The following is a 17,317-nucleotide window of genomic DNA, read 5'->3' on the forward strand; positions in this document are numbered from 1 at the left end:
TCTTTCAACCAAGAACCTCCAAATCCACTTGCTCCTAAGGAGGGCAGAATTAAAACTCAACTTCCTAATGCCTAAACCACCTATGGACCTAGGAAGACATACTCGGTCCCAACTTACAAGGTGAACCTTTTTATCCTCATCCCAACCCCTCCAAAGAAAACATCTCTGAATATGCTCCAATCTTTTAGCCACTTTGTTAGGGATGGGGAAGAGAGAAAGGAAGTAAGTAGGTAAATTGGAAAGTGTGCTCTTTATCAGAATAATCCTACCCCCAAAAGAGAGATATCTTGCCTTCTAGGAAGCCAAATTCCTTTCCATTCTTTCAATAACTAGATCCCAAATCGAGAAGGCAAGACAATTTGCCCCCAAGGGCAGTCCCAGGTATTTCACCTGGAGGAATTCAATCTGACAAGCCAGAACCTCAGCACAATCAACTATGTTGGATACATGGCCCACTGGAATGATTTGGCTTTTGTTCCAGTTGACTTTCAGCCCAGAGATCACTTCAAACCAGGATAATATCCCAAGGACAATATCTAACTGGGAGGGAGAAGCATCCACAAAGCATAAGGTATCATCTGCAAATTGGAGAATATTGATCTTTTCCCCCTCAGGAGAGAATGCAAAGCCTTTCCAATCACCAGATTCAGCAGCCTTTTCACAAAACAAAGTGAGAATTTCCATAACACAAATAAAGAGCAAGGGGGATAAGGGATCACCTTGTCTTAGACCTCTAGAGCTGTCAAAAAACCCTGCTGACAGACCATTAATCAAAACTGAGAATTTGGGAGTGGATATACAAACTTTTATCCAGTTTCTCCATTTCTGCCCAAACTTCATATGCTGCAACACCAAACCAATACACCTCCAATTAACATGGTCATAGGCTTTCTCAATGTCCAGTTTGCAATTCAAACCAAGGGTACCCTCTCTTGTTGAGTGAATCAGCTCATTAGCAATAAGAACAGAATCAAGCATTTGCCTCCCCGGGACAAAAGCACTTTTATTGTATGAAATTACATTCCCTAACACCCCTTTCATTCTCTCGGCTAATACTTTAGCTAAGATCTTATAAAAATTGTGCAAGAAACTGATTAGCCTGAAATTTTTAACATTAACCACCCCTTCAATTTTTGGAATGAGGGTGATAAAGGTAATATTTGAACTTCCTTGAAGGGTAGCATTATCATAAAATGCCTGAAATACATTCAAAATATCTTGGTTCACAAAATCCCAGCATTTGACATAAAAGAGGTTAGTAAGACCATCCGGCCCTGGCAACTTATCAGCCGCCAACATAGTAATGGCAGCTTTAATTTCCTCCTCCGTAAAGGGTCTCTCAATGAAAGAAATCTGATCATCACTCAACTACTTAAAAGGAAGGTCTCCAGGAAAGGGTCTGAAGGGCCATATCTCTTTATAAAGGTTTGTATAAAAATTAGTTGCCACTACCTTCATATCTGCATCAGATTCTTCCAATCTACATTCTCATTCCAGCTTACTGATTGAAGAAACTCTTGCTTTGGAATTTGCCATTTTATGAAAAAAAAATGAGTGTTTTTATCCCCCTCTTTTAGCCAGACCACTTTAGCTCTTTGCCTCCACTTGATTTCTTCTTTCACTGCCAATTTATCATACTTGATTTTTGCATGAGATCTCTTCAATCTGCTTTCCTCAGATAAAGGACCTACCTCTTCTGCTGAATCAATCTCCTTAGTGAGACTCAACAAAGCTCTCTTTTCAGTTTCAGAATTCAGATTGTTCTCCACTTTCCAAATTTTTAACCACTTTTTAATGGCACCAAGTTTTTTGCCAAAATGAAAGAACTAGTACCCACCACCTGCAAATCGTTCCAAACAGTCTTCAACAAGGGGATAAGCTTATCATCTTCAAACCAGGCATTCTCTAGTTTGAAGGGTGCACTGATCTTCCCTCTAAAGCCACAGACCAATTGAATTGGACAATGGTCTGAAATTGGTCTAGGGAGGGCAATCTGCCTAAAATCAGGAAAAAGCTCATCCCAGTTTGAGGATACCAAGAACCTGTCCAATCTCACAAGGATGGGATTATCTTGATTATTAGTCCAAGTAAATCTATTACCCTGAAGAGGGAAGTCCATCAGCTCAAATCTGTTGATGGAATCAGCAAATTGGAGCATTGCTCTTGACATCCTACCCCAGTTTTTTTTTTTTTTTGCAGCAGAAGCAGCCAGATTAACATTAAAATCACCACCAATAACCCATGGATAAGACAGATTACCCCTCACTTCAACCAATTCTTCCCCAAAATCCTCCCGGAGATTTCCATCTGTAGGGCCATAAACATTTGTGACTTGGCAGATATTTCCATCAACAAGTTTCAGAATTAAAGAAAATAACAAATTCCTAATATGAGAAGAGATTAAACTGCAGAAGAAAGGATCCCAAAGACTTAACAACCCTCCAACACTACCCACTGCCAACTTTGCTTTCCATCTGACCTCTCCCTCCCCCCAGATACTTCTTACAATTGCAGCATCTAAACAGTCCAATTTAGTTTCTTGAAGCAGGATAATCTTCGAACCTGACCTCTTCAAAGAAGCACACACCGCAATTCTTCTCCTTCCCGACCTCAAACCTCTTATATTCCACGATAATATTTTTAAGACCATGAGAAAAAATAGATCAGAACAAACTTAAGCTTTCTTCCCCCCCTCACCGTCCCCTCATTGCCACCAGCCTTATCATTTCATCCCCAAGTCAGCCTCATCATCTCTCTACTCCTCTTTGAATTCTTACTTCCTTACTTTGCCGCCATTTTCCCTCTCCAAAAGAATTCATTGTTCAATCCCCTCCAAGTATTTAATTGTTTCATCCTTCATCCCCTCCATTGAAACTCCCAAAAATTTATCCAATCCCAAGAGTTTCGACGAAACCCAAGAAGAGAAAATAGATTAGTTTGATGACTTACCTCCCTAAAACAGTGAATCAGGTATCTTCCCTTTGTTATTACTCAACTGCATTGGACTGTCACCGACTTCTCTCAATTCGAATTCACTCCCCCCCCCTCCTGTGAGTTAAGAAGATGAGGATCCTCCCCCCTTTCTTCAAATTGATCATTGGAATCCACCATCGCAATTGGAGCAGCTTCAACTAATGTTTCTTCAACCTCGCCAACGCAAGGTGATGCACTTCCAAACGACTTTTCCTTCGTGAGAGTTGAAGCAGGCACATGCTGAGGGCTAGGAGGTTGAAGATGGACGATTCATACACCGGCACCACCATTCGATGCCACCAATGAAGGATCCTACATACAAACATTTTTGTCCCAATTGTTTCTGATTCTCTTTGGAGGCTAACTGAACCAACCGGGTTTACTTTGTTTTGGAAGACTTAGATCGTCCCTTCGGAGGAGGGCCCTGGGTTCACTATTTTCTCTGGGCCCACACCCACTACCTAACACCTGTGAGTTACCCCTATCCGGGTTTGGATGGTCCAGACTGGCTTCTGAGCCCTTATTAAATCTTCTTGGCTCCTACACTGCTCAAGACCTGGGGATTGTCAGTTTTCCCTATGACTTTTCAACGAACTTTCCGCCATGGGTGCCACGTGCATCTCCACTAAGCACTGCTTGATTATTTCTTTTAATTCTTCAATTCCCAAGCTATGCTCATTCGACCCTAACTTGGAAAATGGATCACTTCTTGAGATGCAACATGCAACTCTGTCGGATAAAGTGGCGGTCCACTTCAATGTGTTTAGTTTTGTCATGTTATATCGAATTGTGAGCAATATTAATTGCCGTCTGATTATCGCAATCAACATCAAAGGCTTCTCATATTCAACACCTAGCTCATCAAGTAAAGATCGCAGCCATAACACTTCTAGGAAACAATATTTTGTTTCTTACTCCTCTAGGAAACAAGATTTCCCCCTACAAAAGCACAATACCTGGAGGTAGATGTAGATCTCCTGTCATCAATGCAACCAGCCCAATCAGCATCTATGTATGCTTTTATTTTCATGTGACCATTATTCTTGAAGAGTATACCTCTCCCTAGGCATCTCTTCAAATAAGCAAGTATCTTTTCCACTACAAGAAGGTGGGTGGTTTTGGAAGAATGCATGTCATTGCTAACAATACTGACAACATAAGAAATGTCTAGGCATGTTAGGCAAAGATAAAAAAGTTTCCCAACCAACCGCTGATACATAACTCTATCTTCAAGAGGCTCTCCACTTTCTCCACTTATCTTATGGTTTAGCTCAATGGGTGTGTCGGCTGATTTAACTCCTAACTTCCTAATTTCTTCCAACAAATCAAGAATATGTTTTCTTTGGGAGACAAAGATGCCATGCTTAGATATAGCTACCTCAATACCCAAGAAATGACGTAGTTCTCCCAAATCTTTTACTTCAAACTCTTGGTGAAGAAGTCGCTTAAGAGAGTCAATCTCACCGATTTTACTTCCTGTTACTACAATATCATCAACATAGACAACAAGTCAAAGAGGAGTCTATTTTCTTAAAAAAGAGAATGTGATCTATTCGAACTTGAACATAACCAAATTTTTCTAAAGCCAGTCTAAATCTATCAAAACAGGCTCTTAGGGACTGCTTAAATTCATATAAAGCCTTCCTCAGTCGGAAAACCTTCTTTCCTACCTCTGCACTATAAAAACCAAGGGGCAATTCCATGTACACCTCCTCTTGTAGATCTCCATTGAGGAATGCATTCTAAGCATCCATCTGAACCAATAGCCATGAGAATTTGCAGCAATAGATAATAAGATTCTAATAGTATTCATCTTGGCTATTGAAGAAAACTTCTCCAAATAATCTATGCCATAAGTTTGTGTGAATCCCTTTGCAACCAATCTGGCCTTATATATTTCTATGGAGCCATCAATATTATATTTCACTATAAACACCCATCTGCACTCAACAGGTTTCTTCCCCTTAGGCTGGTCAATCAACTCCCATATATTGTTTTTAACAAGAGCATCCATTTCTACTTTCATTGCATCTTTCCACTCAAGTACCAATAAAGCTTTCTACATTGTTCTAGGAATAGGAATAGCAGCAATAGAAGCCAGGAAGGATCTATAGGATTGTGAAAGTCCATCATAAGGGAGAAACTGGGAGATACAATGAGAAATGGATGAAGTACAATGGTGCTTCCCTTTGCGAACTACAATTGGGAGACTAAGGTCATCTGAAGGAAGAGGTTGAGGCTCAACAGGGTTAGGTATATCATTTGTAACAGTGGGCTCAGTGGGCTTAGTAGTGAAGGTAGTACTTGGATCTGGAGTTGTAGAAGAAACCAGGATCGGCATGGACTGTTGAGAACCAAAATCAACCTGCCTCCACCATTTGTGAAACATCCTCAATTCCCTGCACTTTTGACAACCCTCTTCACCACTCTCCCCTTCAGTGACTAGAATAGGTAACGAAACTTTTGGGGCTGAATTACCCACCTCACTACTCTCCTCTTGAGGAAAAACCCTATGATAATAGGATACATCCTCAAAGTATGTCACATCCATAGATACAAACCATCTACCAGAAGCAGGCTCATAATAACAATACCCCTTTTGATTTTGTAAGGAAGATACATTTGGCAGCTTTGGGATCAAATTTGGGGCAATGAGGTCCAAGAATTTGAACAAAACAAGTACATCCAAAGGTTTTATGAGGAATAGTAAACAAATCATTGTTTGGATACAAGAGGTTAAATGGTGTTCTCATGTCTAGAACCCGTAAAGGAATTCTATTAATGAAGTATACAATTGTACGGATAGCACCCCCCAAAACCGTATAGGAGCATTAGAGTTCATCATGATGCTTCTGGCTACCTCCAAAATATGTCAATTTTTTCTCTCAACAACCCCATTTTGCTGAGGTGTACGAGAACAAGTGCTCTGATGGATGACCCCATAATCAAGGAGATATGAAGCCAAGGGTTTTGCAAAATACTCCTTAGCATTATCAAATCTAAGGATTTTGATCCTGAATTCAAATTGGGTCAATACCATTTGATGGAAAGCCTAAGTTAGAGTAGGGACCTCATCTCGAGAGTGCATAAGGTAAATCCACGAGAAGCGAGTACAATCATCAACAAACAACAAAAAGTATTTGTACCCCCCCCCCATAGTAGTAGTATGGTCTGCAAACATCTATATACACAATTTCAAAAGGAGCATTGCTTCTTTTATTGCCCAAAGAATAAGTTGATCTACAATGTTTTGCAAGTTCACAACTTTCACACCTCAAACTAGAAACTTGGACTAACTCAAATAAATTTCAAAGACCCAAAAGACAAATGACCCAACCTATTATGCCAAAGCATAATCTGATTCACTGACTAAGAAACAAATAATTTCCTGATTTCAATAGTCTTCCCCTGTGGATGCTCAAGCAAATAAGCTCCATTCGTCTCACGGCTAATCCCAATCACCTTCCTTGTCTCCAGATCCTAAAAAGCACACCAATCAAGGAAAAAGGTCATTGAACAATTTTAATTCTTAGTAATACTATTAACTGAAAGCAGGTTAGAACTAAGCTTAGGAACATGTAGAACTGAAGACAAGGAAATGGCATCAAACAATCTAATGTCTCCCTTGCCTGAGATAGGCACAAGAGATCCATCAGCAATTGATACTTTGTCTCTACCAGAGGATAGACAGTAGGTAGTAAACAATGTAGATAAACTAGTCATATGATCAAAAGCACTGAAATCTATTACCCAAAAAGGTCTAGTGTAACCTAGAACTAGTGCATGATATGTTGTATCTCTTGTACTTGAGTGAGCAAAGGCTGAAGTGGGAGTAGCAGATATAGTAGCTAGTGACTGAGATGAAAGTCAAAAAGTACCATCTTCACTCTCCAACTGTGTCAAGACAACTTGAACAGCAGCTAGGGCATCTAAGGATGTGGTCCTTGTGCTGGAAGACAATGCATTATCAGTAGTAACTGCCACATTAGCATTTCCCTTCTTATTCCTGAGTCTAACTGAAATAAGATGAGGATACAACTTCCAACAAATGTCCCTAGTATGTTTCAGCTTCTTACAATGATCACAAAATATCTCCCTTTTATATTCATTCTTCATTCCCCTTTCCTTATCTCCCCCAAATTTTGGTTTTGTTGCTGCTAAGGCTGATTCCATAGGCTGAAACTGTAACATCACATTTCTCCTACTTTCTTCACTGTGCACTAGTGAATAGGCCTGAGACAATGTCACACTCTCCCTAATAAGTAGTTGTTGTCTTACAATGTCAAATTCTGAATTTAGACCGGCTAGGAATTCAAACACTCTGTTTGTTTCAATCAGCTTGCTATAAGTTGTTGCATCTCTCTAACTTTCACATTCAATTGTTTCCAAGTGGCCAATTTCATGCCATAGAGATTTCAAAGTAGCAAGGTAAACGGAGACTGGTTTCTCCCCTTACTTGAGATTATTCACTTCACACTTCAGCTCATAAGCCCTAGCAACATTAAGGGGTTGGGGTTGTATGTATCTTTCATATTATCCCAAATTTCCTTGGTTGTTTTTGCCCATAAATAATTTCAGCTAATGTGAGGCTACATTGAATTGCATAGCCATGTCATCACCAAATAGTTCCCTTGAATCCATTTGGCATGCGATGTGTCTTCCTTGGCTGGCTTCCTTATATTCCCAATCACAGCCTATTTTGCCTCTACCTCTAATGGCCATCATAGCTGATTGGGGCCATTCCAAGTAATTGATTCCATCAAACCTAACAGTAGTAATCTGAAAAGAACTTTCAGTCATGCTTCCAGACCCTAAAAACCTTCCCCTTGAGTCTTTAATTCACTTCCGGCCTTCTCCATTATATATGAGATATTAACAGGTCACTATTTCAAGAAGTAAACCCCTGAACTGCCCTTTCGTTAAGCAGAAAACCTTAGCTGATTGAAATCAGCCACCCATAAATCACTCACAATGAAGAATTATCATCCAGAAATCATTCACAGTCAAGAATCACCATCAAGAAATCACTTCACAGCCAATAATCATCACCTAGAAACCAATCACAGTTCACTATAATCACCTAGAAATCATCCACAGTCAAAAAACAAGTCTGGGAGCAAAGAACTGATCATAGGGTTTGGAAAACTCTAGAGAATAGAACAGGAAAAATAGACATCTGTCATAAACCCTAGAGAAATGAACAGGGAGGACAAAAATATGTCAACCACTGCTTCCATAGTGGTTTAAACCGCTCTTATTCAAGGTCAGTCTCAATAAAATGAAGTTCTTTCTCAAAAAGAAACTGATCACCACCACCTTCAATCTCCAGTTTAAACCCTAAACTTGGACTTACCTATTTTCTCTGATCCTTCCTGGTCACCAGGCACTCTCCAAGGGTCATGCAACCCCTTGGGCAGCAACTCAAGACTCCAGCAACCTCCAAGAATCAGGTGATGATGCACAGCTTCCGAAAGTTCTCATGTAGCCGACTGGATTAGGCTCACATGGTACCACCTTGGATAAAAGAAACCAGAAACTGTTTGTTTCTCTAATATAAGTTTAGTAGAAAAAGAAGAGAAAAGAAGATCACGAACAGAAGAAGAAGAAGAAAAGAATAAAAATGGTGCGGTTGACTAAACTTGCCGCCCATCAAGTATTTATATGCTTGTAACTTAACATTAGTGGAGTTACACAAATACCCCTGCTGAAAGAGAAATAAATATAACGCAAATATGTCTAGCCTAATTACCATAACTACCATGAAATATAAATAAAGATATTAGTGGGACCACACACACACTAACAACTAACAACCATCTCTACACACCAATCTTACTTTTTCTTTTGCCCTAGAGGATTGTGCTACCCCCTTCCATGTCCTTGTAATGTCAGTGACTGAGTAATTCTAGAAGCAATCCAAAGTCTTTACGCCTTTACCCAAAGAGGAACCTCACTTTTATACCCAAAGAGTAAATCTGTGCTACCTCCTTCCAAATCACATATAGTTGTGAGAAAGAGAAACTGAGAATAGAACAACCAAAATAAGTAAAGTATGAAAAGATGATGATTCCATCGTTGTGAAAGGATATTTTTTTAATATCATCATGAATCAAAAAGAAAAAAGAAAGAGAAAAGGACAACAGTACAAGTTTGATGAAGTTCACACAAAAAGGACAGCCAAATTTATCATTAGGTTAAAACCTCATAGGATACCCAGCCACAATAGTAACATCCGTGCAACAAGATAAAGGTTCAACTGACTGGTTTTTGTGAGGGGTTCCATTCCCAGTTGTGTATAGTCAATCTGCTCTATCAATCCCCATGATATAAAGGCCCCAATTCACTAGCTTTAACTAAGCACAAGCCTGGCTGTCATGCTCATAGGAACTCAATCATGATTCTAGTATTATAAAAAGGGGCTCACCCACCCACGCCCAAGAAAGCTTGTTAGTGAGGCTGGACACCCAGTCCACATAGTAGCATCCGTGCAACAAGATAAAGGTTCAACTGACTGGTTTTTGTGAGGGGTTCCATTCCCAGTTGTGTATAGTCAATCTGCTCTATCAATCCCCATGATATAAAGGCCCCAATTCACTAGCTTTAACTAAGCACAAGCCTGGCTGTCATGCTCAAAGGAACTCAATCATGATTCTAGTATTATAAAAAGGGGCTCACCCACCCACGCCCAAGAAAGCTTGTTAGTGAGGCTGGACACCCAGTCCACATAGTAGCATCCGTGCAACAAGATAAAGGTTCAACTGACTGGTTTTTGTGAGGGGTTCCATTCCCAGTTGTGTATAGTCAATCTGCTCTATCAATCCCCATGATATAAAGGCCCCAATTCACTAGCTTTAACTAAGCACAAGCCTGGCTGTCATGCTCAAAGGAACTCAATCATGATTCTAGTATTATAAAAAGGGGCTCACCCACCCACGCCCAAGAAAGCTTGTTAGTGAGGCTGGACACCCAGTCCACATGTCCATGTTGTTGAACCTAAGAGCCCAGCTTGTTACATGCTCCTGTTTGAAGGCATATGCACCTCATATTAAAATGTGCTAGGGCAGAAGTCTTTTGGACAGTTTGGGAGGAGACAAACTGTATAACTTTCAAAGAAGAACCTGATCCTAAGGAGACAGTGACAGAAAATGTTATGATAAGGAAGTTCATTGGGCAAAAGCATTACCTATCTTTGACCAATGTCTTGAAACCTGGCCCAAAGGCTGAACCAGATTTCCCTCCAGGTGGAAGGGTTACCAGTTCAACAACCACCCAGTCCACAGGTCAACCCATGACATCGTTGACAAGAAAAAACAAAATAATAAAATAGTACAAGAACCTGGTCACCCAGATGAACATGCCTAGTAGCTCACTGATTCAACCATTTGGGTAGATGGGTAATTAACCAAGTCAACAATTTGTGTAGTATGGCAGGTTAAAGGTTGAGAGGAACAGGAATTCTGAGTTTCTGACCAGGACATTGGTCATTAGTCCAACATTGTCTTTAACTCCAGAGATGATATTGTCCAGAATTGGAATAACCTAGCTAATTCTGCCTCTACATGGAGCATAAAGAAACCTTACTTTATAAACAGATAGATACAGGGTTCGGGAAAAAACAGGAAATAGGTAACTTAAGTTTTAGAACAAAGACAAAGTGAACTACCTATATATAAGCCCAAGAAGGTAATGACCAGCTGCACCATTTGGAACCTGCACAGGAAAAGGCAATAAATGTGCCACCATTATTTTCTTTTGCTTTCTCAATTTTTAGAAGAAGTAACCTTAATACCCTATTAGGAGAAGAAAGAGAAGATATGAAGAACATAAAGTGGGAAAGAGGGAATTAACCAAAACTACACAGCCATATAACATCAGAATGCAACTAAAATCCAGAACTATGCTCAACGGAAAAGGTAAATCACTAACCAACCTCAATGGAAGAGAGAAAGACAGTCATGATGAAACTGATGCCCCTAATTCCCTCAATAATGAGTGAATCTCCACTGGCTTTCTTTTCTCTGAAGACTCGAGTCAATTCAACTGCAAGAGTCTCCAACTTCTAGGTTCCTTGTGGACAACTTCATAAAGCCCATAAGCCCTTAAAGGAAGGCCAATATCTAATCCTTCTTGGAGCTGCACACACCTATAGAGTCTCCAGTGGCCTCCTTTTCTCTAAAGGCCCAATCAATTAAATTCCAAGAGTCTCCAACTTCTAGTTTCCTTGTGCCCAATATAATAGACCCTTTAAGCCTTTAAAGGAAAGCCAATATCTCAGACTTCTTAGATCTTCACACATGTAATACCCAAGAAGATTTTATTATCCTTCCCACAAAGTGCTTAAATAAGCCACCAATCCAGTACAATCACAGTTTGCCTACTAAAGTACCAATTAAGGAATACCTATCAAATTTCGCTTATTAATGCCCTCCCTCCCCCCCAACCCCCACCAAATAAAAAAAGAAGGAAAAAATAGTGGGCACTAAATATGATGAACCATGAAGACAGGAGGGGAACCAAGTACCAATATCTCATAATTCCGTTTCCCCCTCTTAATTTAGCATCAAATGAGACACACTATACTTCATTTTCTCATTTATATTAAAACATACCCAATTATTCATACTCGAAAATCATATAGTAAGCATCTGCATGAAGCCACCTCAAATAGACCATATGGCAAAAGGAAATCAACTTTATTAAGAGAAAAATAAAGAGAGAGATGGGCCCACCATTTCAAGAATTCTGAAATGGGGTGATACAACAGAAGAGCCTACAAGCAGTGCAAAAGCTGTCAAATAGAAAGGGAAAAAAAGAAAGAAAAAAAGACAAATTTTGATAATAAGTTAGTCTCAAATCAATTTCTCCCTAAACCAGATTTTCTCTGTTTCGCATCACCCATTTCAAACCATCAAGCCTATTATTTGATGATATAGGAATCCATTTGAACAGACAATTCAGAATAGTTGCTAGAGTTTGTGATTTCCTCAACAAATATAAGTGGCCAAGACCCAAACTCAGATGAAGTGAGACCAAAAGGAAATCTTCATCCAATACTAAAGGCATGAACCAAAACTGTTTAACACAGAAAAACTGAATGTCATTCAGCTGTCCATTCACTCCATTGTCATGTGCATTTCAAATGAGTGTTGAACAATAAATTCTATTATGTATAAGATGAACCATATTGTAAACCAGCAAAGACACCCCTACGAGATCCCTTTTAATATTATCTGAAACTGATAATTTACAGTACGTGGGAAACATCAGCAGTAAGCTCCTTAGTGTGGGATAATGCTGCTTCAGATCATTCTAGTAATATTTGAAACTGATAACTTACAAGAAGTTGCATACCTCTGCATTAGGCTCAGTAGGGCATAATGCTGCTTCAGCTTCAGTAAGAAGATCCATCTGAACGCATGAAATTGCAAACAAGTAGCGGGATTGAGCCATTTGTGTCCCTTCATATTTTGAGGCCAAACAAGATGAGAGTTATAAATGGCCATAAACTTTTGAATATAGAACAGTGCTGAAAAGGGAAAAAGTTGAAAAATATGATATAACAGACTAGATAGAAACATGCAAAATAAATATGTGGTATTTGTAGTAAATACCTTTCAAAATGTGGTACGCACAGTAAGCTTGATTGTTGTGCAAGTAACAAATAGCCAATAGTTGTGAATTCAACTGCATTCAATTTGCAGTCAAGTTAAAACAAAGTAAGAGATCTAGAGAAAGTAAAAATGAAGAGAATCAGGAAAGGAAGTAATTAGAAAGCATGGAAAAATAACATACTCAAATTACAGAGAGATGTGTAAATTTGCAATCGTTATCAAGCATAGAAAGTGAGTCGAGTCATTATCTTTTGAATCCAAGGCAGTGTTTTAAAAGCGCAAGGGGCTTTTTGTGCCCAGGAAGCAAGGAAGAAAATGTTTAAATTTTTCAAAATTTTCCAAAAGAATGCAAAAAAAATAAAAATAAATAATATATATAGTATTAATTAACAAATGCAAACTCAAATTTCGAACTACTTTTTAAAAAAGAAAGTAAAAAAAATAAAATTCTCTCTATACACGTAAAACAGGTCTTACTAAAACCACATTATCTGTCAAGTTTCCGATAGAACTGTTATCCCGAATATTATTATCTCTTTTTGCGATCAGGAAATCGAAAGAGTAAGAATAACATAGTATAATTTGCAGATAAACAAGCGATTGTTTGATGAAAACAAGTTATCAGCAAAACTAAGCTCACAAAAAAAAAATGATTGACAACCAAAAACCTTCGAAAGCTATTGAAAACCATAACAATATCATCCAAACAAAAGTTGGCAAGTAAAGTATCTAGCGATCTTGACGAAGAATAGCATAACTAGGGGGAAAATATTAATGTACTGACCTCCGATGGAAAATCTGCACAGAGGCGCTCACAGAGGAAAATAGCGTTCCGAAGCATGAAATGTCGAAGACTGCTCTGTACACAGTCGATAAGTAGGGTCTCCATGGCTTCAGAGAAGACGGAGGGAGGGAGGGAGGGAGGGAGGGAGAGCTTCAAAGTTCAAAACAGTCGACATGTGGGCTCTCGATTCGGGCATTTAATTCGAAAAGGGTATTAGGGTCATTTACTGACAGCCTATAGTGAATTCAGATATGCGCCTCACGGAGGGCGCACCACAAACGTGTATTGAGAACATCTCCAACTACAATTTCGGGGATACTCCTAATGCACGCTGAGATGTTCATATGAAGCGTTTGTGGGGCGCAGATGTATCCTCTACGGTTTCATTTTACTTAACTTATCCTGTGGTTCTTATTTTACTAAAAACATTCATATAATTTGCAACCTATTAATCGACTTTCACTCACAAGTGTTTGTTCTGCGGCTTCTTAAAAATATTAACATGACTGAATGGAGAATCCTAAAGAGCATTGGCCCATGATTATTTATTCCAAAATTATCTTTATCACTTCCAAAATCTTAAAGGTCGATTAATTGCAAACGCATGGAATGTTTTATTAAGGTTCGTTTGATAACTTATTTATCCGAATAAATGCAATTACCTGAATAAATTTTTCTTGTAAAATACTTATCCGGGTAAGTGCATTTACCCATATTATTTTATTTCTCAGGTTATTTATCCACGTAGGAGATGAGAACCAAAATCCCATTGACCAAGTCCCACCCCCACCCCCACTCTCAAAATCAAAACAAAGAATGCCCCCTAAAATGCAAATAAGATAGGTTCTAGTAAATTCATGAAATTGTATGGGGTGTTTTAGTAAATGATCCATTCGAAAACAAGGTAGCAGGTGCCATGTGATTGAAACTGGGGCGATTCTTTTATTTCTTTCAATTTTAGATAGGGTTGTAAATGGATCTTATCGAAATTGGATATGGGGGTATTTTTAAATTAATAGTATAAGAATCTGGGTGATCTGAATTTGAAGAGGTGAGATAATAAAATGACGAAAATGAGCATTTACTATGCATTCCTAGGCTCAAAAAACTTGAAGGCCTTGTTCATATCTCTATAAGTCATTTATTTGGATAAATGCATTTATCCGAAAGAGTGTTTTCCCATGTAAAGTTGGATAAATGCACTTTCCAATATCCTTTCATTCTCTATGTAAAGTTGTAAAATGATTGTTTTATCAAAAAATATATTGAAGGGACAATAAAAATCTATCACATATTATAAGATTTTGTGTGCATAGATAAGTGAATATATATATATATATATCCAAGTTTTATGAGGGTATTACTCACCCAGTAAATGAGTCACTTGCAAATCGTTCCTTTTCATGACACTCACTAATACTAAAATATAAATGTGGGTTCCCATCTTTTGCATAGGACCTACCAACTTATCCAACCCAATTTCCAAGAGTGGAGGTCTCAGAAAAAACATGGGTGGTTTCAACCGGTGGAAAAAAAAAAAACACTCAAAGATTGTCACTACTGAAAAAGCAATAGTATCCTCTTATCATTGAAGAAGATTTTTTTTCTATTTTTATATTGTTCAAAAAAGAGGTAGTTAGTTGCAAACACTTGTCGTTGGTGAAGAACATGCAGCATAATTGTTGTCAATGACGGAAAAGATGGTCTAAAAATAAATGTAAAGGGTATTTTTTAAATTATGAAATGTTTTAATGCACATGGCATCTACATCATCATGAACAAATCTTTTTGCTATGGACTTGAGTGTTGGAATTTGAGAATATAGGATAACTCGTTGTGGCAAGTGAAAGTTCAGTCACTACTCCCAAAACACATGGCAATTCCTTAAAATTTTCCAAAAAAAAAAGAAAAGCCAAACTCATACGGGTGCAACTTTGACAGACTGAATCAATTTAATCTCAATTCTAACAATGGACTTAAGGCCCGACCAAAATCAAGTCCAAATCAAGTGTAATCTGCTCAACCCGGGCCTGAACTAAATTAATATTTGAGAGTTCAGGCCCAAGCTGCAATTAAGCTCATAACGGGATTTCCTGACCACTACTCTCTACTCATATTTTACTCACCTTCAATTACAACCACATATCACTATCTGCATTATTACTAACAATTAACAATTAGGGGTGTTAATTGACTGGTTTTGGTTTGTATTCAATCCGATCCAAAAACTTATTAAATTGGATTTGGACAGTCTATTATAATTATTGGATTGGGCTGATTCAAAATAAACTAGTCCATATTCTTATTGATTTGAATTAGACCTAAACCAAAACTGAAAGCATTTTTACAAAAAACTTTTACGAAAGTACTTTTGCAAAAGCACTTTTATAAAAATATTTTTACGAAATCACTTTTATGGAAGTACTTTTAGAAAATCACTTTTATGAAAGCATTTTTACAAATATACTTTTATGAAAGCACTTATATAAAAACACTTCTATGAAAGTATTTTTATGAAAGCACTTTTATGAAAATACTTTTACAAAAGCACTTCCACAAAAACACTTTTATAAAAGTCTATGGAAACACCTTTCTAAAATACTTTCAATAAAGTGCTTTTATAAAAGCACTTTTATGAAAATATTTTTATCAAAGTACTTTTACAAAAGTGTTTTTTTAATGCTAAAAGTGCTTTTATATAATTTTTTATATTTCATTCAGTTTGGATTGGATCCAATCCAATCCATTTACATTTTAATGTATTGGATTGGATTCGGTCCAATCCATTCATAAATGGACTCACATTAGATTGGATTGAGTTGGACCAAATCCGTCCAATTGACACCTCTATTAACAATAATCAGGTCTGACCTGGGTTAGGATAGATTAATCAGATTAAGAATCGAATTAGGTATTAGACATTTAGGGTTCATTGACAGCCCTACAAGTGGAGAGCGCCAGTAATCTATCATCTGCATTAGGCTATGTTCCTACAACTTTCTCCGTTTCTCAATTATTTATTTATTTTTATCAAACTAAGCACCGCCTTGGTTAAGGCTGTGGATACCCTATTATCTATCAACTATCAACTATCAATGTCATGGGTAAATTATTTTGACATGATTTATGTGGTTTCATTTTTTTTGCACATAAAGGGGGCGTTCTATTTTTGGACTTTGAGAGGAACAAAGTTGGTCAATGGGATTTATTTTCTTAGGTATCACTTACCCGATTAAGTTTGGTAAATAATTTTTTCACTTAGAGGGAAAGTTGCTAACACTTGAATGGCACAAAAATGTCCCTTTTAATAATGAAATTTTATAGATAAAATGATCATTGCCTTATTTACATGAAAAATAAAAGAACATGGGTAAATGCACTTACCTGGGTAAGTGTTTCTAAGGAAAATTTTACCCAAATAACTGCATTTACCTGGATAAGTAACTTACCGAAAAACGAACAAACCAAAATGAAAAAATGTTTTCTTTTTCTATAAAGTAATTTTCTTTTATTTTAAGCCAAATAGACAACTTCCATATCATCACATATAAAATTCAGTTACAAACCTTATTCTAATTCTTTTTGTAACGAAGTCAAGAGGAACATACTTCATATACATATGATTGAGATTACTATACCATGTCCTGCTGCGACATGCTCCAATAAGCTCAAAAGATTGCATAAGCTGTTTATGCAAACAGCTTATGCAATTTTGACTCTCCTTCCAACTCAAAACGAGAGATTCGTAACTGATCATTTGCTAGTGATACAAAAATGGTATTTTTTTCATCAGTTTGATTTCATGCAAAAATGGTCTTTGAATTAGAAAATGATATAGTAATTTTTTTAATGTGTTGTTTTTTTTTTTTCTTTATGGTTAGGTAGAGAAGGTGAGTTTGTGTATTTGGGTTTTGGGGCAAGGTGGTTATGTATTCGCTTGTATTTTTCC

General features: G+C 37.7%; 1 protein-coding gene across 6 annotated transcripts in view; it reads right to left on the bottom strand.

The window, feature by feature from the left end:
• Nucleotides 1-13,536, bottom strand: part of LOC148847095 (cell division cycle protein 27 homolog B-like) — a 48,305-nt gene extending 34,769 nt beyond the window's left edge. For 4 of the 6 annotated variants that reach the window (XR_016100390.1, XR_016100389.1, XM_088948541.1 and 1 more), the window contains exons 1-4: nt 13,369-13,536; nt 12,585-12,657; nt 12,325-12,431; nt 10,637-10,683 (exon numbers count right to left, since the gene is read on the bottom strand). Coding sequence is in view for 3 of the 6 variants with exons in the window: in XM_088948541.1 (XP_088804667.1) it covers nt 10,637-10,683; nt 12,325-12,431; nt 12,585-12,657; nt 13,369-13,473 (332 nt within the window). In the remaining 3 variants the exon portion in view is untranslated. Of the gene's footprint in view, nt 1-8,326; nt 8,464-10,636; nt 10,684-12,324; nt 12,432-12,584; nt 12,658-13,368 lie in introns of those variants that run through there. The other 2 variants (XM_088948543.1, XM_088948544.1) reach the window with 2 other exon arrangements.
• Between the last annotated feature and the right edge of the window lie 3,781 nt (nt 13,537-17,317).

This window comes from Nelumbo lutea, chromosome 6 (genome assembly GCF_056320005.1).
Source record: "Nelumbo lutea isolate HS-2025 chromosome 6, American lotus-T2T, whole genome shotgun sequence".
Taxonomy (NCBI): Eukaryota; Viridiplantae; Streptophyta; class Magnoliopsida; order Proteales; family Nelumbonaceae; genus Nelumbo; species Nelumbo lutea.